This window comes from Coenobita brevimanus, chromosome 23, assembly GCF_032717465.1.
Source record: "Coenobita brevimanus isolate Jiangsu-jjx chromosome 23, ASM3271746v2, whole genome shotgun sequence".
Lineage (NCBI taxonomy): Eukaryota > Metazoa > Arthropoda > Malacostraca > Decapoda > Coenobitidae > Coenobita > Coenobita brevimanus.
Window position 1 is genome coordinate 71,963,411 of NC_136976.1, and position 21,917 is coordinate 71,985,327.

General features: G+C 39.2%; 1 protein-coding gene across 3 annotated transcripts; it reads left to right on the forward strand.

Annotated features, from left to right (window-relative positions):
- Nucleotides 1–2,960: 2,960 nt before the first annotated feature.
- Nucleotides 2,961–13,468, forward strand: LOC145392898 (integrator complex assembly factor WDR73-like). 3 transcript variants are annotated; one of them, XM_080267185.1, is made up of 6 exons: nucleotides 2,961–3,092; nucleotides 6,840–6,908; nucleotides 7,467–7,558; nucleotides 9,798–9,925; nucleotides 10,987–11,059; nucleotides 12,484–13,468. In XM_080267185.1, the coding sequence occupies exons 2-6, from the start codon at nucleotides 6,841–6,843 to the stop codon at nucleotides 13,173–13,175; spliced, it is 1,053 nt and encodes a 350-aa protein (XP_080123311.1). In that variant the 5' UTR covers nucleotides 2,961–3,092; nucleotide 6,840; the 3' UTR covers nucleotides 13,176–13,468. The 3 variants fall into 3 exon arrangements, with proteins under 3 accessions (XP_080123311.1, XP_080123312.1, XP_080123310.1); XM_080267184.1 differs by lacking the exon at nucleotides 2,961–3,092 and adding an exon at nucleotides 6,018–6,048; XM_080267186.1 differs by lacking the exon at nucleotides 6,840–6,908 and having other exon boundaries at nucleotides 3,020–3,092.
- Nucleotides 13,469–21,917: the final 8,449 nt, after the last annotated feature.

The following is a 21,917-nucleotide window of genomic DNA, read 5'->3' on the forward strand; positions in this document are numbered from 1 at the left end:
GACACCGACGTTCTACCAACACAGTTATGGTTGAGTATTTTTATCAAATATTGCCACTCCAAACTTTAGTGATTCCTAAAGCAATAAGCTACTTCATTTTTAGACTAAATAAAACCTAATGTTAGGCCCCAGTGCTGCAAAATCACACACAGAAAAAAGCTATTTTACAGGCGGTCAGCAGTCAAAATTTTTAAACGACCCTGCCACTCTCCAATATTACTCATTTTTGCAAATGCCCCCAGTACGTCCAATGAGCAAAAACATATTACTTAAATCGGATAAATGGATAATTAGCGAATCGACTTTACTCAGTCAATTCCCATAAGCAAATAGTTTCATACAGCAGACGGATATAAAAAACAACTGCGACTCCAAAAACACATCATTTTACAAACAACCCTTGGAGTTGTTGGTATAGCAGTTTTTTTTTTTTTTTTTTGCGATCCACTTGTTTTCAACGAACTGAAGATCCCAAGTGAATAATCAAAATGTCTTCCAGAATTTTTGCAAACCTTAACCACATCAAAATGGCAGTAACGTGCAAAGCAAAATCGTGGGACAAGTAACGATAAGGATGTCGTACTGAAGGGGTTGGACTACTGAGTAAATGGTTCTCGAAAGATGGCGGCACAGTTAACATGTCATCCTTTACTAAGAAACAACGAATTAAAAAAAGACGTTATTAACCTTAATAATAAACGTCAATGACAACACAAATAATGTGTTGGTGTTAAATCAACATGAAGATTAAAAAAAACTACTTACCTCGCCTCCACCGTCTACAAGCACGTCCTCCCCCTCTCAAGTCGCTGGTGAGAGGACCGTCGCGGGATGTAGGGATTCAGGCGGTTCGAAGAGGATGAATTAGGCTGTGACGATTTCGAAAGACTCCATACGTAGGCCCGTATTATTCTGATCCTTTGGTTGAGTTAGGTTCTGTAAGCTAATGAAAAATATAGCAATATACAATAATAATAATTCACTCTAGTTTAAACTGATATAATGTGAATTTCTGTATTCTATGCCTGAAATTTAATCGTGATAATCTTTAGAGCATATGACGGTCGAGGCTTTTTCCGAGCAAAGGTTCGAATATGGAGAGTGAATTCAGATGTGTGGAATTTCGCACGGCGGAGAGAGAGAGAGAGAGAGAGAGAGAGAGAGAGAGAGAGAATCTTCCCATCTCCCTCACCCTCACCAAAAAACACATCTTATGCATGAAAAAGTATCATGACCTTCCTTTAATTTTAGGATGGACAAAGAAAGCGAATTGCAGAAACTTCCAATGTGTCAAGTTCTTCCTCCAAACGAAATTATGAGTAACACACACACACACACACCGCTCGCTGGTGCAGTGGTAACGTTCTCGCTTGCCAACTGGTGGACGGGAGTTCGCGCCTCGCTCAGGTTGCGAAAATTTTCACTGACGAAGTGGGTGGTTACTGTCCCCCTTGAGCAAGGGGACGGGTGTGTGCGTGTGTGAAGGTCACAGCCTTGCCCTTAGATCGGACTATATGAGCTCTCAGCTCCCTTCCGGGAGGGTAAAATGCTGACTATCACGACCATCAAGTGATCCTGACCGACCCGGTGTATTACACACACGGAGACTGTATCATACCAATTTTCGAAGCTTCCTGTGTGTCTTGTTCTTTCTGTAACCGAAAATGTGCGTTATGAGGTGGAACTTGTGTAGCCTAAGTCTGTGAAGCTGAAGCCTGTATCATAATCTTAAGTGTTTTCGATACAAAAGTACACAACATTCTTTTTTCGTCCACCTAAAATCTAAATTTAATGCGAAGTCGGCTCATATCCTACTTTTTCTTGATCACCTTCTTCTACTGGCTCCTTCAGCGCCGTGGTCTTTACTTCTTTCTGCCTCCAGACGATTTTATTTATTCAATGACAGAAATTTTAGCAAAGACTTTATCTGGCCTAATTCGGGGGGGAAAAATGTGCTGTCAAAACGTTTGGTGGTAGCAACAATGAACTGGAAAAATACATAATCGTAGTGAATGTTTGCAATGGTATTAGGGACTTTTCAGGCACTTCCTCCTCGAAACTTCCAACCATACTCATCACATTACCCAAGTATAGTACTTGGATACGCTTTGCCTTTACCTACGTTCCGTTTTTTATTTCGTTTTCAACACTCCCAAACTTTCATCAAGCCTTGCATTTTTTCTTTTTCTTTTAATGCAAGGAAGGAACCAAGAAAGGCCAGAAGCCCGTAAGACTTCCCTCCAAGAAAAAACAAAAACAAGATAAGAGGACAGTATGATGACATCCTCAAACTTACAAGTTTATACCACTTTTATACATTATTCACATGAATCAATATTATTTCAGACTATTAGGTAATAATATAAATATTATTGTCTCGTATGTAACGAAAACATCACTTCTCAACACGTCAAAGTATAAACGTTGTGACCATCCACTTTTTTTTTTGGGGGGGGGGGGCATAAACTTTTTAATCTGCATAACCTGATGTAAAATGACACTATCCTAATATTTTGTAGAAAAGACTATTAGTCTTCTAATATTACATGTGGGTAATGTTTTTTTTTCATTCTTGGAAGGAACGTTAATGCGGGCTCAGCCTTTGGTTCCTTCTTCCTCGCATAAAAAAAATGAAAATTTTTGGTAACACCGTGTACCGCCTGATTCTCATCGTACTATATCCCCCCACCCCTTTCCCCCGCTACAGCCATTCATTAAATGCTACATCTTGCATTTATTTTAACAACATTCAACCTGCATCACGATTATAACTCATAATTCAAGAACTATAAATATATATATATATATATATATATATATATATATATATATATATATATGTGTGTGTGTGTGTGTGTGTGTGTAAATATATGGCTGGGTATTGACGGGAAATTCTTTCTGCTTTGTGTGTGTTTGTGTGACGGGGAATCGTCCTCAAGGTGAACTGTCTTGTTATTGTTGTGATGAGGGAAGCCTATGTTTATGTTTTGTCTTTCGGCTGTGACAGGGAATCGGCATGTAAAACTCGACAGTAATAGGGTTACCCAGGAATGCAATAAAGATTGGGTCTGCCCAGCCTCATGATGACACTTGTAAGTTTTATCATGTAAGCTTATAGTAACGAAAGAGGTAAGCCTAGTGTGATCATATGGGAATCGGTAACAAGCGTACAGGTAACAACATTCGGAAATTAAAATCCCCCTTTCCTTGTGTGTAGAGTTTTAGAAATCGAACTTCATTAGCATTCACAGCCCATGCTGGTTTCATTCGTATCGTGTTGTTTATAAAGGCTCCAACAAGCTTGCATGCGTCGGCCCTCGTCACCTAAGCGGCTCTCCACGCTGCTTGATCTCTTGGAAGCCTCCCTATTAAGACCCTTATCGCTCATTTTCTGTCTGCCTCTCGCAATCCATCCCCTGATGTTTGCAACTGTATTTATTTTGCTTCAAAACCAGATAACTCACATGAACATCCATCACTGTTTTGACTAATTTTGTCTTTGCAACATTCTCCTAGAAATCCTTTTTAATCCTGCCACCAAAGAATAATAAACTAATATGGCAGCTATTTCATAATACTGTCCCTTGAAGTACAATACCCCTTGTGACGTCTCTCAAGACTGATTTTACCCCAGATTCTAACCTACAGAACTCTGCGCTCTGTTTTCAACCATTCTGCAAACTTAAAATGCAACTGAAGTACGTAACAGGCTAATACTGTATTGTACACTGAAAAGCGCTGCCACTAGGGTCCTATGTTTTCCTGATGGCTTAAGTTGGATTTTTGATTCCCATTAACACTCCTTAAGTATGATGCTATGGTTAGAACCAAAAGATGCCTAAGTAGAAACCAACAGATGCCAAGGTTCAAGACACTGGATTTTGTGGTTAGGAGGAAAGAATACCAAGGTTAAGACTAAAGTGTGCTGAGGTTAGGATCAAAGTTAGAGCACAATATTACCAAGGAGTTATTTCAATCTCAAGAAAAAATATGAAAACCATTTTACAATAAATTATTACTATATAGTACACCAAATTAAGGTAGCTATTCAGTACAGCAAATCAAACAATATCCATGAACAACAAAATTATAAAATCAGCTGGTGGACTCTGTAGGCTATTTTACCTGAAAATGTACACAAAATAACCCATATTCAAACTGGTTCACTTACAGAGGGGAAAAGAAACATTTTTGCACGATCCTAGAAATTTTCCATTATATAGTGTTACTGAGCTTGCTTTCATTTTTTTTTTTTTCTTTCCTTCTTTTCTTGATAAATTGGAACTTAATTTGCATTTTTCCAGGTTTGGGGTACTGGTATTTTTGTGAATCGGGTGGATGTATCAGGTAACAAATAAAGTTAGGCCTTGTTATAATATAACATCCCAGACATATTATGTCTGGGATGTGTTCCAAAATATCACAACTTTTTCCATACAGTTGGGAATGTGAATGAAGAGATACTTGCAAATCAGCTTAAAGGTATGGTAGCAATGGAACATGAATATTCACTGTAACTTTTGTGTTGTACATTTAAAAGGCAAAAAGGGGAACACCACATGGAGGCAACTTCTGGCAAGAATTTAATGTATAAATAACCCAAAGTATTTCTGAACTATTTTCCACCCCCTCCTTAACCCCTGACCGCCGGGTGTCGGTATGGACTGACTTGAAAGAGGTGGCAGGAGGCCCCCAGGTGTCAGTAGGAACCATGATTGCTTTCGTGGCACAAATTGAAGTGGCTGCCACTTGATCTTGTCTTCAAAGGTTCAGGAGTGAATCCTCCCACCAGAGGTATACCTCTGTCGTCTCTGTGAATTTGCCAGGTGAAGGACAATGTTTTCTTAAACCTCTCATCTGATTCTGTTCCCACCTCATGGGGACACCTTCCCTCATCCCCCCATCAAGCCTCTTTCCAAGGATACTGGGAAAGGATTCAGTGATAGTGCCATAGGGGGTGCCTTGGACGCCACTATGTCTAGTTTTTCTAGTGATGACGAAGTTATCACGATGAGGGCGAAGCCAAAATCGGGGTCATGCACACACACGCGAACGCATCCTGCTTCGTGCACCAAAAATTACTCCTCTTCATCGCCTCCTTACTCATTGACGCAATGACCTACAGACCTGGGAATAATTTCAATTGTAAGAAGAGTTGCTGAGTAATATGGTCTTTAATTTGTTTCCCTAACTGCTATAGTTTCCGATATATTAAGGTTGAAAAAAGGCTATTATCGGAAAAATACCCGTGCAGAGAAAGAGAGAGAGACTGCACTGTTACTCGCGCTATAAATGGCCCGGCATTTAGGAGTACACCTTAGCATGAATGTGGTCAAAACCTGCAGTTCTTTGATACTTTTCTAATGGTGCCTATTTCTGTGCAAGTGTTTGCTAAAACTTCTAATCACTATGCCATCAAGATTTAAGTTCTTCCTATTTTTTAGGCATGTTTGTGCACACATACCTGGATTTTGCAAGCATAACCATCAACAGATATAACTGTCACCCACAATAACCATCAGAACAACAGCTGAAACAGCCTCTGATTTCCCTATACATTAGCTGATTAAAAACAAATTAGTCTGAGCCAAAAGAGGTACTGCAACATCATCCAGTCCAGCTCAGTCAGATCAATTCAGGTCCATTCATGGATGATGGAGACGTCAGGTTTGTTCAGTCCTAATTAGGCATAATCAAGTTCTTTTCAATGCCATTTCAGGTCTAATCATTGCCTTAATGCTAAGCCTAGGATCAAGGAATGACTGAGAATGGCTGCTGTGTCAAGATGAAGATGAAGAAATATGCTACAATGTCTGAAGCAACCAAAGCAGCTTCCCTATTTTGAGAGGAATTAGACAGTGACTGCCAATAAACTGAAGAGAGGTAATAAACGTTGAAGGGGGCGATGGATGGAAGATGGGGGGTGATAAATAGTTAAATACTGTCTGTCATTTGCACCACATTTTAAGGCTACCTGGTATCATAAGAACAAAAGTATTGGATCAGGTACCCAGAGGTATGGATAATGTGGCCCTTCAGTTGTCAAAGGTATGAAGACACTGCTATATGGATTTCAGTTTGCCTAGAAAGCCCTTTTGACAGATTGTAAGCCAGGTTGTCACCCAGGAGAGACCGACTTTGGTAAAGCAGTGTGTCTATACATGAGATTCTACTTTCATCTGAAGGATAAAGGATGGCTGAGTAAAAGAGTTTGAAATTTTTTTGCTTCAGACAGCTGCTCATGAGAAATGGTATGGTACAGTGGGTGGCCAACTGATGCCAAAATTAAAGAGCTATGTACTGGCAGCCAATAACTCTTCAAATACAGTTGTGACAACAACTGATCTCCAGCCAGTGGCAGTATCATTTATATAGTGTCAGAGAATTACTGCCATACTGTACTTACAAAGGATGACTCAGCCAAACTGAAATACATATACAGTACAGTACTTAAGAATGGGATAGAGATGTCTTGTGGTCAAGGGATTAATCTAGTGGAAGAAACTGATGTCAGATATTTTTAACCCTTAGGTTTCAAATTTCCAACTTTGCATCTTATTTTGTCTTATGTTAGATGATTTTGCCATACTTCTGAGAACACTGCCAGAGTTAACTATCAACACGTAAAAACAATTGTTATTAGGGTACAAGTGTATTTCCGCCTTGGTGTGATTTCACACTACCATTTCTCACAGGTCCCTTTGCTGTCCTTGTACTGGAATGAAGGCTATCTTCTTTGATCTCAATGTTAGGCCTGCAAGCTACTTTACTTCACTAGAAGGAAGTTATACAAACATAACTGAAAATGAAGGTTGACTTATTTTATATTTTATTTTCAGGATGGAGATGTTCCATGCCTATTCAGATGAAGAATCTGATGATGAGTGGTTCTTTGAATCAATCAAAAGGTAATCCTGTCTTGTAATATACATTAGCTAGTTACCTGCTTTACCCTGGTACATCTTTGGAAATGTTATCTTCATTCCATTTTAGGTGGCTTTACATGGAGTGACAAGCCTAATGGTTTCCTGTAAGCTAGGAAACCATTTACCATGCTGGGTGGTAACCATATAACCAACCCATACATGTTCCCTACATGTCAACAAGTGGGTTGACAGAGGGTTAGTGCCACTCCCTGTAAAACAACTAACTCAAGGCAAACAACTGCATCTTATGGGGTTGTGGCATCTGGCTATAGATGCAATACACAGGTGTAGGTTACAGTGCAAATGTTTAAGAGTAATACGAACTGCAAAAATTTTTTGTTTCGTGACAGCATTATCCACAACGTAACCCTCTTTTAGGCAGAAAACCATTTTGAAATTTTGTTCTAGGTACTCCCACATTATTTTATTCAGCTGAGGGAAACCTGGCCCTCTGCAGAGTAATTGTGTCTCATTTTAACCATTCCATTATTAACCCATAACAAGGGGTTGTTTGATGTGACACTGTATAAACATTTCCAGATATGATGACTTGCTGATGTATGATGTTCAAGGACAGGTGTCGTGTATGTGCTTCTGTGATGACACCACCCTCATATTGGCTGTTTCAAGAGGTATACATCACTTTCAATTATATATAAAAGTCTGCATATTTAAAGAAAGGCAGTCTTCATTAAAAGTATGGAATAATTTTGTTCAATATATTACAACTGTTTACAAATAATGTAATTGGTACAGTAAATTGGGGGAAACTGGCATATCATTTTTACTGGTAACAGTGGACCTTTACTGGGAATTTTCCCATTCTTTACTGTCGACTTTTAAAAAATGGACTAATGCAAATCATCCACTCACTTGATGCAGTGCTGCCTACTTCTTCCTTAGCCTTTATCATTCTTTTCTTTGCCTTTCTGCCTCTCTTCCTATTTCTCCCATCTTTCCTGTCACTTCTTGTTGCTTTTCTTTCCTTTACAGGTGGCTTTACATTGAGTGACAAGCCAAATGGTTTCCTGTAAGCCAGGAAACCATTTACAACTCTGGGTGGTAACCATATAACCAAACCATATGCGCTCCCTATGTGTCAGCAAGTGGGTTGGTGGAGGGTTAGTGCCCCTCCCTGTAAAACAACTAACTCAAAGTCAAATAGCCACCCCTTACGGGATTATGGCTTCTGGCAATAGATAGATAGAAATTAAATATTCACAGGCTCGGACATACAGCAATGACAATGATTAGATGGATGTATAATGCGTCCTTGAAGGTGAGGCCTGGGGGGGGGGGGGGCTAGGATTACGATTGAAGAGTTGAGGGCAAGGACGGGACTGGAATGCAATGATTTACCCATGAGGAGGGGTAGATTGAGATGGTTTGGGCATGTTCAGATGATAAAGGATGACAATTTGGTAAAGCTGGTGAGAAGTATGAACATCAAGGGTAGGGTTGTGAGAGGCAGATAAAAAAAGATGTGGATGAGGTCATAGAGTGTGACCTTAGGAATAGGAGGCTTCCAGAGATCGAGCAACATGGAAAGCTGCCATTCGGTGACTAAGGCCAACACGTGTATGCATGTTGGGGCCTTTATAAATGATACAAACAATACAATAACATGGACTTGGTGTACAATAGGAAGGCAGTGCGTGGTGAGGTTTATGCAGAGATAATAAATTGCAGAGAGAGAGAGAGAGATTGGAAATATGCCACAAAGTTTGAATTAATTGAGCTGTACCAGTAGAATGGATGAAGGCTGTGATCATACCAATGTTCAGAAAAGGAACCATATGTGGAAGAATAATTATAGAGAGGGTAAGAAATGTATTAGAAAATTTTGTTGTGTGATAAGCAGGGTGGTTTTTGGAGTGGTAAAAGAATGAATCAGATTTTTGTAGTCAGGGTTGTGTTTTAGTTGTCATAGGAGGCTTCAAAACACTACGGTACTTTCTCAGCAATTTAGTCTGCATACAACTTTTTTAAAAATCCTTTTGCATGTTGATAAGGCAAATGTTGATTCTAAAAAAAAAAAAATTTATGACTTAAGAGACCATTCTTTTCTTTTTCTTTTTTTTTTTAATTACAACAGATGAAGGAAAAACAAATGAAGAAAAATCATAATAGATACACCAGATTACTGGTGTCCTCCATAAAAAATCTGTAAAAGTTGGATTTGAACAGCTGTAGATTGAAGTTTGGGAGGAAACCATGCTGGGGAAGCAAGTGTAAAAGCGATGCAGTTCAGGGAATAAAAGATTTCTGATGGGTGGAAGTTTTGCAATATGGCTGTGTGACATTCCTGTCATGAGCGCTACCAGATGCCCGTGGAGCACAGGGGAAGGCATGGAGAGGCAACACAATGGATGCAACTCCATCTGAACATTTGCCATAAAAGTATCAGTAAAATAATGCAAGGGAGGCAACATTCCTTCTTACCTGAAGGGAAGGTAGTTTATATGTATTAGCAGGGTTATTAATAATTCTAACAGCTTTGTTTTGAATTTTCTCTAGTTGTTTTAGTGCAACCTTTCCACGTCTGTTCCACAAAGGTGAGCAATATTCCAGCTAAGAGCACACATGACCCTTATAAACTATAACTAACTGCTTGTCAGTGAAGAAGCTACAAGCTCTGTACAAAAATAAGATTAGAATGTAATACTGTATGCACAATAAATTGAAGAAAAAAAAAAAAAAAAAAATGAGACATAGTAAGGAAAGCACATAAGAAAGAATGTATTCCCCCCCCCCAAGGATCACTAAATGATAATAAAGCATCCAGTTACCCCTTTGGGATGAGACTTATGGAAGGCTGTCAGTCCAAATGAAATATTCTAATCACTCAGTACCCTGGCTCTCTCTTCTCAGATACAGTCAATGAAGTGTGGGAGGTGAAGGTGCCTGACAAGCTGGTAGCTGGCAAGAATGCTGGTTTATTTAAAAATCGGGACTTCACCCTTGTAGCTGCTGGCTACACCAGTAATCCAGTAGGAGAGGTGAGCACATGCAGCACAGTGATCTTGGTGGGTGGGGATGGAATGGCAGGAGGCTTCTGTCCTAATTAGGCAGCTCCAGGAAAACAGATGAGGAATGCTGTAACCCCTTGCATCCAGAGATGTCTTTTTTATTTTATTCTTGTTTTAACTGCATAATTTTATTCCACTTTGGAGAGACTTTCCAAACTGGAGAGGTCAGATGTAGCTATGCATTTACCCTATGGATACAAGGATCAGTCTCCATGGCTACATAAACTTGTCCAGTGTGAGCAAGAATTAACCATTTAAGACATCTATTTTTTAAGGGGTTAACGGCAACATATATTTACACTAAAAATATACGGTAAGTAATGCCTCAGGAGTTTCTGTTACCTGACTTAATGAGGCGGGGTCATCGAGTATTAAGAGAAGTGAGTCTGTAGGTAACACCCAGTCAGGTACAAACTTGACAAGTCCCTAAAGCAGTCTTTCAGAGGTGTGAATAAATGTGTGAGTTCTTTTTTTGTAGTCCCTGAAGATGGGTTCTGTGTATGCCAAAACATTAGGGAAATTAAGAACCTGAGTTCTTTCTTGTACAGGCATTTTCCATCCACCCACTTTTACCAATTTGAATCAGTGACATACTGTATAATATATATATATATATATATATATATATATAATGTGTGTTTGTGTGTGTAATTCACCAGTCAGTCAGGATCACATGATGGTCGTGATTGTCAGCTTTCACCCTCCTGGAGGAGAGCTGAGAGCTCATACAGTCCAATTTAAGGGCAAGGCCATGACCTTCACACATGCACACACCCATCCCCTTGCTCAAGGGGGGAAAGTAGCCACCCACTTTGTCAGTGAAACTTTTCACATCCAGAACAAGGTGCATACCCCTATCTTAACAGATGTGAGGCAAAAGTGTTACCATTGTGTGTGTGTGTGTGTGTGTGTGTGTGTGTGTGTGTGTGTGTGTGTGTGTGTGTGTGTGTGTGTGCATGAGAGAGAGAGAGAGAGAGAGACCACAAATATATTATTGGATACAGTAAAAAGAAAAAAAAAAAATGTTGCAGGTGGTGTGGACTGGTGGTGGTGTGGTGACATCTGGACCTGCTGGTGTTGAATTATACACCAGAGATGCAACAGGTGAGCAAACAATTGTGTACTTGGACCCACTTCCTGTATGAATGGGGATGAAACATGATTTTTTATACGTCAGGATAAGTAGCAACGTTGGGTCTGGTTAGTACTTGGATGGGTGACCGCCTGGGAACACCAGATGCTGTTGGCATCCCTGCGTGTCAAGTGGGGTTGGTGGAGGATTAGTGCCCCTCCCTGTAAAACAATTAACTCTAAGCCCTTGGCCACCCCGTTTGGGATACATGGCGTCTGGCAATGAATGAATGAATGAATGAATAAGTAGAAAAGAAAGGCTTGAGGTGGTAGAGAATGGTGAAGGGGGAGGAGTGAAGAAATGGGTTAAAATGTACAAAAAAGCAGAGCCAGGGTGACTAAACCCATCTTAACACAACTGAGTAAGCATATTGGTAAAAGAAGAACACGATAACAAGCTGTAATGTGCAATGTGTAGGTAGTGTGATTTTTATTGTCAATCTTAAGTGCATCAGACTCCACCCAAAAACTCTAGACCAAAAATGCCAAAATATAAAGAGTTTGAAAAACCAATGACTATTTAGCAGTGGGAATAAAAATTAGTGGTAGGTGGTGGCGACCATCATCCACTCACTCGATGTAGTGCTGCCTACTTCTTCCTGACCGGTAGCCTTTATCATTCTTTTTCTGTGCCTGCCCTCCTCTCTTCCTATTTCTCCCATCTTTCCTGTCACTTCTTATTGCTTTTCCTTCCTTTACACGTGGCTTTACATAGAGTGACAAGCCAAATGGTTTCCTGTAAGCCAAGAAACGATTTACAACGCTAGGTGGTAACCATATAACCAAACCATACGTGCTCCCTATGTGTCAACAAGTGGGTTGGTGGAGGGTTAGTGCCCCTCCCCGTAAAACAAATAACTCTGAGTCAAATGGCCACCCCTTGTGGGATTATGGCATCTGGCAATAGACAGATAGATAGATAGACAGGAATGAAAACTACATTGCGCATGGCAGCAAAAAGGGTTAATGGAAGAATTATTCTCACCTTTGTAAAAGTTGATAGGTTAGTTGGATGATACATTTTCAGCCTGACTTGGATACTGTTCAGGCACAGTCAGATACTTTTCAGTCGTAGAGAGTCCAAATTGGGCAGAAGATTGTGTATCTTCCCAGTAAACAACTTTTGCCCATTTTCACATACTGTACATCATGCTATTAAGTCTACAGTAAATTACAGAAAATTACTCATTTAAGTTCCACAGCTACCAGTACATAAAGTTCATTATAAGTTCACCCCATTTACAGTACTAGTTGTATGGAAATTTTTTTTATATTTTTCATCACACCCGACATTAAGAAGGACTGCCTGTATTTATTTAATTATATAGGCTAAATATATATATATATATATATATATATATATATATATATATATATATATACCGTTATATTGACAGATGTTATGAACTTGGCAAGCAGTCTGCGGAGTGGTGTGAAGAACGCATCCTTGGCAACATCTGGCTCTACAGTTTTCTCAGGGGAATCCCTGTCCAATATTACCTCATCTGATTTGACCTCTTACCTAACAAAGAGCTTCTCAGTTGAATCCAATGATTCGGACAACAAACACAAAATCAGTAGGATGTCAGTTATACATGACTGTCTTTTTGTTGGCCTCAGTGAAAGAGGCACAGTGCTTGTGTATGACACTAAAGCAGGTAGTTTGGGGTACAGTGTGGAATCCAGTGAATTGTGTAGTGGTAGTGGAAGGTGGAGCATGGATGTGAGCCAGGATGGTAACACTGTTGTTCTTGCTAACTCTGCTGGGGTTGTCAGTGTCCACGATACCAGGAACTTGAGCCAGCCCTTGTTCACCTGGACTCACGATACCCAGGCAGAACTATCAAGCAGTCCTGAGATACACATTAGCCCAACAGGTTTGCAGTTGTCTTTGTCTGGCTCAGGTAAACATGTACAAGTCATTGACTGTAAGCATGGTGTTGACAGTAACAGAACAGTATTTGTTCATGATGGTCACAGAAGTCATCAGGCAAAAAGGGTGGTTCATCACCTTTGGCACCCAACACAAGAAAAGCTGCTGTTTTCTGCAGATGACAGTAAAGTTCAGGCATGGAAGTACCAGGTATAGATAGTCTCGCAAATTTAACACATTTTGTGTTCTGTGCCATTTGGTATATTGATGAGAGAGTGGCCCATTCATTGGGCAGACTTTGGCTAGTTTCTCCTATCAGGTTTGTTTTTTTGGGGGGGCTCCCTGGACCTTACTTCACCCTACCTTTAGGTGGGAAGACAGATATGGATGATGTTATTTTGCAGTACAATTCCAGGAGGTATTAAAAAAAAAATTGATTGTGGTTTGCACAACACTGGCATACTGTACAATATCTTGGCAGTTTTACTGTAAATTAATACAAGATTGAATACTGCATAATTATTTTTATACCTATCAATATACTGTGAAAATATAGTATACAATACCGAGAATATGCCAAGCAAGGTATTTTGAATAAGATGCAGTGCATCAGCTCACTGCCCTGCAATTTTTGAGTGCCTGATGGTTTAGTAAGGTAAAGTGCTGCAACTTTATGTAGTTAGAATTTGTTGCTCATACAATGCTACTAACAGGCAAGCAGCTGGTCGCTTGCCTTAAATGTCTGGACTGAGCAGCATTGCCCCAGGACACCTACACTTCTGATGCAGTAGTAGCCACTGGACTTCATGATGGATAAATTCTGTATGTACACATTCAACCATTCCATAAAAAAAAAAAAAAAAAATTAAGGACTTATACTGTACAGTGCTATTCCCTCAGCATTTATCTGCAAACACAGTACAGGAATGGACAGAAAGGAAGAGGATGAACCACAGTACATATGAGTGGTGAGACTACTGTATGATATGCATTCTAAAATACCAAGTTCATAGTTACTACAAATCAGCATCACTGGTAGACCTGAGATTGATTATATATATCAAATTATAATCCAAAGCACTGATTATACAATCAAATCATAATCCCTTTGTAAAATATGTATATATTATCTTATAATCTAATCACTAATTTAATAATAATAATGATCAAATCATGATGAATTCTCAACATCATTAAACAAGGGAATTGTTTAATTGTTGAGAAAGAACAGACAGACAATGCCAGCCACATGTCTAGTAAATGTCTAATTCTTTGCTTCACTATCCACTGAGTTACAAACTGAAAACCTGGCACTTCAGCCATTAATAGTTGAGACATGAAGTCATCTGTGACTTCATTCAACATTAACAATGAACAGTAAATGAAAAATAGTTTCACTCACAACAGAAGCTGCATCGAATGAAAATATATTAATCTCATTAATGTTGTACGGTATTGTGTGTAATGAAAGAAAAATATTGTCTACCATAGCAGCAGCCACATCAAATGAAAACGAACACACCTTAATGCAGGTTTACGTGCACCAGAGTTGAAGAGTATGGTCACGTGGAGAGAATGGATGTAAACAGAGTGGTTAAATGGGTATATTTAAGCAACTTTGAAGGCTGGAGTGGGCATAGCCTAGTAGGCTTCACCTATAATGAAAGCCGGGCCATCCATTAGCCCGGTCACAACATTACCCCACTAAATTACATGTATCTGACTGATCACCTACTAGTCATGACTCTTACGTCATAATAATGTACCTAGAAAGAAATATGAAGTGGATACATTTACTTGTGCTGTCATCCTCGTACCTGAATTTTTAAAAAATCCAACCCTGGCTAAGCGATGACCACATCTATGATGATGACAGCCTACTAATTATAATTAGTAGACGGCATGCTTACTGTGATTTATCATTCATTCCTGAACAGGATTTTGGTAAGTTGTCCAAGCGGGTGAGGTGAAGTCGGCGACTGAAAATTAAAACGACTCGCTCTCTCTCTCCCTCTCTCTGCCCCAGGTGGGGGGAAAACCCTAAACAAACCCGCTAGGATACAGCAAAAAAAAAAAAAAAAAAGCACGTCATCGAACTGAAGGGCTAAGGAGAATCTTCAAGGGAGACTGGAAATTTCTGGGAGGGGGCGACCCCCTTCACATCTGGCGAATATTTAATTTTTGTTACGGTACCTACCGCTACCTTCAGACTATAGAGGTTAGATATAGCCTTCAATTACTACCACAGGTCTCCATAAAGCTGAATAAAACTCTAGGTAACAAGATTAAACCAATAAAATACGTCACCGGGTTGAAGGAGTTAAATCAGGCCGATTCCCGCCACAACTTTGGTTTCGGGGAGAGGATACCCCTTAGACTGAGTGAAGGGAAAAGAAACATCTCGATTCACTCGTGGGGTCTCATTCCAATGCTGTTAACGCTAAGCGCTTTTACGTGGCTCAGGAAGGTTGGAGGAGACTTCCCTAGCACACTGAAATCACAGAAGGACATTGGTATCACGATATATAGACGAGAGTGAGACCAATCTTTCCTGAACATACAACTCGCAAAAGCCAATATTAAGTCCTCAACTTTCACCCGTTTTCCTTAAAAAAGACGTGGGTAGTTTTGTCTGCAAACTCGGATCACGCATCACATCATCACCATTAAGTACCCCCAGCTAACTTGGGAACAATCTAGTCAGTATTCTCACCCATTGTATATCCACTTTGCCAGCAACCTATATTGCTGTTATTACTCCGTTTTTTGTACGTTCTTTAAGCAATCTGTGCCACTATCGGTAACATACTATAGAAAAATATGCTATAATGTGGGGGGGGGGAGGTAGAGGTACTTTGACACGAAAGTTGTCAAGAATACGCACCTCGGTCGGCCATTAACACTTACCTGACTAGAATATAGCCCTCCTATCACAGTTACCCCTCCATTAATGTCATATATTACAATCCACCAAACTGAGTATAAGTAAGGTCGCAATTCTGGTACTGAATTAAAAAGAAATACCTTAAAACGAGGGTACAGCCCGAGGAATAACAGCCTCACACTCTCCCTCTCGAAGTTCCTGTGCCTACTAAGGTTAAAGGATTTTTATTTTGACGCTCCGCGGTTCTTCAGGCGTTAAAGAGTTGCCAACTTATCATAAGAAGAGGCACACAAATCCCGATAAATTGCCTGAAATAAACCTATAATCTTTATAGTCCTTAAATATTTATAGTCTCTACGAAAAGAGTTCATATCATTGCTATCATTACTTTGGTGTTTGTTAAAGATTTGCTATACCTTGCATCAACAACGCAAAAATGGCAACTTTACATGATAGCATGGACCCATATCTCTAGGTTTTGAATAATTGGTTTTGAGGGAGGTGAGATTAATTTTGCGACACCACGAAATTGTTCATAATACCTAACCCACACAGCCATCTGTCAAAAGAGAAACTTGAGATCAGATCATGTAATTTACATACCTGTATGGCTGCAATACATTGGCTAATTTGTTTTCCCTGGTTGCATTGTGATCACTTTCAATGTACAAAAGCAGTCAATATCCTCACAGATTATGCTTGCAAGAGTAGACGTCTAATTTGCACACTGTAGTCCAAAACTGAAAAGACATACCCATGAAACTTACATTCTTCAGGGTGACCAAACACTCCTTAACCCATCAGATATTTCATCAAATCCAAGCTGACATGATTTTTAGGTGTTCAGTATTTTTTGTACAATGCTGAAAGTCTGGTAGAATTTGCCTTCATTACTAATGAAACATTGCACAAGTTAGGCACATACTGCCAGCACACATCACAGGAACAAGCACCTCCCAACAAGCACCACATCACTACTCCTATCAACAATAACTTTCAAACCATGCTGATCACAAACATTTACAAAACTCTGTAGTTTGAACCAATCTCCAGAACAGGTTACACATCATCATCTGCATACTGTATATCAGATTTTAGGTAGGATACACCACCCATCACCCTAATAATCACCATCCTTATGCCTTTTTTCCACAACTATAGTTTTAACCAATGTCATGATCATATCCTTGTCTTACTCTAACACTGATCCATTCGCATCCATTTCCTTGACATGTTTCATCACCACCATAAAACTTTTACAGCATTCAGTTCTTCATCCACACCACACATAGCTAAAGCTGCAATAATCCTTCCTTTTGTTAAACACTTTTTGCATTAATCCTTCTTTCATTAACCAGCAGCACATCCTGCTTAAAGGTATTTCACCTGAAACAGCATTCTGACTACACATCTTTTTTTTCTTTTTTTTTTAAGTTGCTCTTTGATAATTTTATACAACGTTTGGGAGACTTTTCAAACTGGGAGGGGTTAGATATAGTCTCCATTACCCCTGTCCTAATAGAATTCTCCCATAAACTTATTAAAATTGCCTGAATAAAGCAAGAATACCAATACTGTATAATCAAAAATACTTTCTCTGATTCAGTGACTTGAGTAAGGCATGACAGTATCTCTTAAACTTACAAATGCCTGGTTGTATGCACAGAGAGGAAATGATAAACTAACTTAACACCATTACCTCTCACCGTCCTGTCCAGCTCGAGATTACAACAGACATTGCAGACTTTTGCACCGCTTAAAAAGAATTTATATGTTGGAGAGAGATGCCTTTATGTGATTGTATTAGTGTACATCAGATGGCTCAGTTACCTGGTTATACAAATATCCCTCAACTTCCAGGCATTTTCCTATCCCCCAAAAGGAGGACAAGGGACTGCAGGAAAATGACAGTTAAGCCTGCAATCCACTGGGTTTGCATTTCACCATCAACAATAATAAAAAACTGCTGGCTGTTACCACAGTTCACACTGAAATGGTGGGTGATGTTATTTGGTGTACAGCAGTTTCATGGTAAAAAATAAAGTAATAACAACCAAACCCATACCATCCCACAGTCCAGTATACTTATAGGTAGATGACCATTTTGCAGTCCTTCCCTTCTATGGTATTACACAGTTGGAAATGCACCAGCCACCTTTCTTGGTGATCAAACCTATGGAAGGCTGTCACACCAACTGGGACTCTCTAACCACCAGAAAACCAGGCACCTTGAAAATTTGGCAACTGATGATGTATACAACTGTTTATACAAATCCTGGCATTGTAAAGTGAAGAGACTAATCTTCAGTCTTTCCTACAGCCAGAAGAGGGATGTCAGTGCTGGAGAGGGATGCCTTCATGTGGTAGCACCACTACCTGTATACTGTAGCTGCGCAGCTCAGCTGTCTGGTTTTACAAACATTCCTCGCTCCCTCTCTGTCCCCCAAAAGGAGGATGGTGGACTGCCAGAGAAGGGCAGATCCAGCCTGCAGTTTACTGGGTTCACATTTCGGATGAACTTGGGTCTGCAGCTGCTACTGCTACTAATACTGTACTCTTACAACCTATTATTAGTGAAGGATATCTGTAGTAAAGAAGGTTAAGTTATATCAGGCTTCTGTCCAGGTCATGTCTTTATTGCTAATTTAATTGAAAGTCATAAACAAGATGAAAATAATGGCTAAGTTAGGTCCCAAGGTGAAAATTGGCTTTGGCATTACCTTTGTATAATAAAGGAAAATGAGGAAGACTAAAATATAAGGGAAATACAGCACTTTTTGAGTTGCTAGCTATCTGCAAGTCACATTTATAACTTGGCATTTTTATAATACAGTATTTATTTTAATGTATAAACAAGCTGAGTAAGATTAGTCTGCAGACAAGGCAGACATAAGTCAGCATTCCTTTCTTCTGGAATGACCATTATTCATTAGCGTATAAAGTCTTGATTACATGTCAAAATTTCTACAAACATATGACATACAAAAGTCTTTTCTATGTATCGTGTGTTTGAGCAGAGAGCCTAAGTCTTCCTCAAGCCCTTATATGTTGGAATTTTATAAAGGAAAGGTTTCATGGTTTCCCTTCCTGGAAACCACACTGAAGAAGTACACATGTAAGCTAACATGGTTAAGCATATTTAAACATTTCAATAAAAAACTAAGTAGCAGGGTAGAAGTTTCCTATTTCTGTAAGCTTGTATTGTCATTTTTTTTTACAGTATGTACATGATACATATTATTGCTACAGCAAGTGGCAAAACTTATCAAGGGACATAAAGGCACTTCCTAATTCAGATAATGTGTTAAAACTTTAAGTTACCTATGAACCTAAAATATGAAAAACAGTACAGGCAGTCCTCTTTATAAGTCAGGGATGTGTTCTAAAATATCACAACATTTTCTATATGTTTATGAAAAAGAAAAAAAAAATTCCATATTGGTCCCTTCAAAGTGTAGGGGCCTGAGGATAGACTACTAAAGCCCAGTACTTTTAAGGGTAGATGACCAGCCTACTTCCCTTAGTACTGTAAAATGAGGAAACTGTCAAATAAACTGCATAAGTAACATGGGAAATTGAACAAACAAATTTATGGAATTTATGGTGAACTTAACCCCTTCCCTCAGTCCTTATTTTATATTCTATTCCTGCCATCATCAGACAATTTTATTTAGCTTTGGTGACACTTTTCACACGGCAGAGGTGAGCTATATCATTAATCCCTTCACTACTAGAGGTCTGTTTAAGTTAAATATAATTTTCTGTTAGCGGCAGGAATAAATCTTTAAAATATGTAATCAGACTGAAGGGGCTGATGGCAAAAATAACATTAAAAAAAGTCTCTTATACCGAGGACTCACTGTAAAATGTGGAATAGTTCACATCTGGGAATGTTGAGGAACTTCACTCAATAGAAGACAGACTCTTCCTATCTTAAATAAAGCTCTACATATTATAATTGAGATCAGAATTTGGCTAAGTATGGGAGCTGACTAATTCCTTCATAAGACAGGACGAGGACAAAACCTAAGACAATATTTAATAGTACAGTACAAAAATGTCAAATACGCGTTGAATACATGTACCTGTACAAGTATTTGGTTCGTTCACAAGGATGCAGCGGCAAAAATACTGAACTATCTTCATTGTTGGCCAACTTCCTCCTCATACAAATTCTACAAATTAATTGGTCAACGGCTACGATGATAAGACATGGGATGCTTAGTGCAATTTTTTTGGATCGTATTAACCACTCAGGTCCGATTTCAATTTTTCATTTCATTTTTGCATCCTCCACATGGCTTTATTTAGCTTAGGAGAGATTTTTTTTCATACAATAGGATTTAGATAAAGCTTTCAGTAACCCCTTCACATCCAGAGGTTCTCCCTAAGTTGAATAAAATTTCCTGAAGGTTGCAAGAATAAAAATAAACAGTGCATCATCGGGCTGAGGAGGTTAACAAGTTTGTGCTGTTGGTTGAAGGTCACATGATCAAGTTGCATGGAATGAAAATATGACTTTGGCCTGTTACACAAACCATGCGTTCATGTAACACAGTATGTACCCCTGAGACAAGTAGTACCTTTGTATTTTCTTGGGCAGCTGAGCAAAATACGAGGGTGTGGGTCGAGCTCAACCGTTTCTATAGTTCTTTCACCTTAACTTGGCAGGGTTTTCATCCTTTTTTTAGCTTGTTTCCTGTAGGTTTGTAGCAGAGTATGATAATCCTTTCCACTGCCCATCTTCATGACTAGCACTATATTCTTCTGTTTATCTCTTGTTATAATGCAGCTTACAAAATGAAGATGTTTGTTTTAGGCCAAGTTAAAGTGAAAAGAGTATACCCTTGATGACGTCCAGCAGCACACGCAGAAGACAAAAAAAAAAATGGTACACAGCCAATCCCATTATACCCTCTCTTGAGGTGTAGGGACCCAAGCTGGGCTTTTGTAGGACCCAAGCTGGGCTTTTGTAGTCCAGTGCATTTAAGGGTAGATGACCAGTCTACTTCCCTTGGTGGCATTACATGATCAAAAAACCTCCAGTTACCTCTCAGGGATCAAACCATTACAAGGCCATCACTCCAACTGGGGCATTCTAACCACTAGACCACCAGGCACACAGTTAACACTCACTATTTACACACACCAACACTACATTTACACAGGCTGTATCTCACTTTTCTCTAATTACTATAATACTGCACAGTAATTTCAAATACAAGTCTATCTTAAGGATACTTTTGCCACACATTATTTCTGCACCAAGGCTGCTAGATAAGTCTGACTTGCTAATGCACAGCTCAGCTGGTGATGCATTGTCACTGATGGGAATACAGCAGGGATCATTTTTCTTTTCATAACAATTGTGTTCATATTATGCTGAATAAACATTGTATTGCAGTTATACTGTATCTGAAAATCCAATTCATGTTTCTCAACAAACAAAAAGCAATGTTGTGTATGGTGTTGATGTATCATTTGGCAACAGTTTATCCACCTTAACTTGGTGAGGATTTCTGTCTTGCAGCTTATTTCCCATAGCTCAATGGCAGCACAAGACAATACTACACCTCTTGATTCTTTCTACTGATAACATTGTTTCACGATTAACACCAAATTCTGGCAATGATCTCTCTTGACATATCTCAACATTCAAGACAGAGAGATGGCAATATCATGCCAAGTTAAAATGGACAAAGTACTGTATACTGGTAGTACTGTGAACACCATGCTCACTCACAAGGCTGTGTGTGTGTGTGTGTGTGAAGAAAATATCTCAAATAAATAGAAACAATTAATATGTGTGTGTGTGTGTGTGTGTGTGTGTGTGTGTGTGTGTGTGTGTGTGTGTGTGTGTGTGTGAAGAAAATATCTCAAATAAATAGAAACAATTAATATATGTGTGTGTGTGTGTGTGTGTGTGTGTGTATTTATAAGCCCAAAGTGTTTTTGTGTAGTCAGTGTGCATTTTTGTGGGTGTGGTGGGAATGTAAAAGCATGTGTTAATGAGTGTACTATATGTGTGTGTGTGCATGTGACATGTGCATATTCATATGTGAGCATGGTAGGAA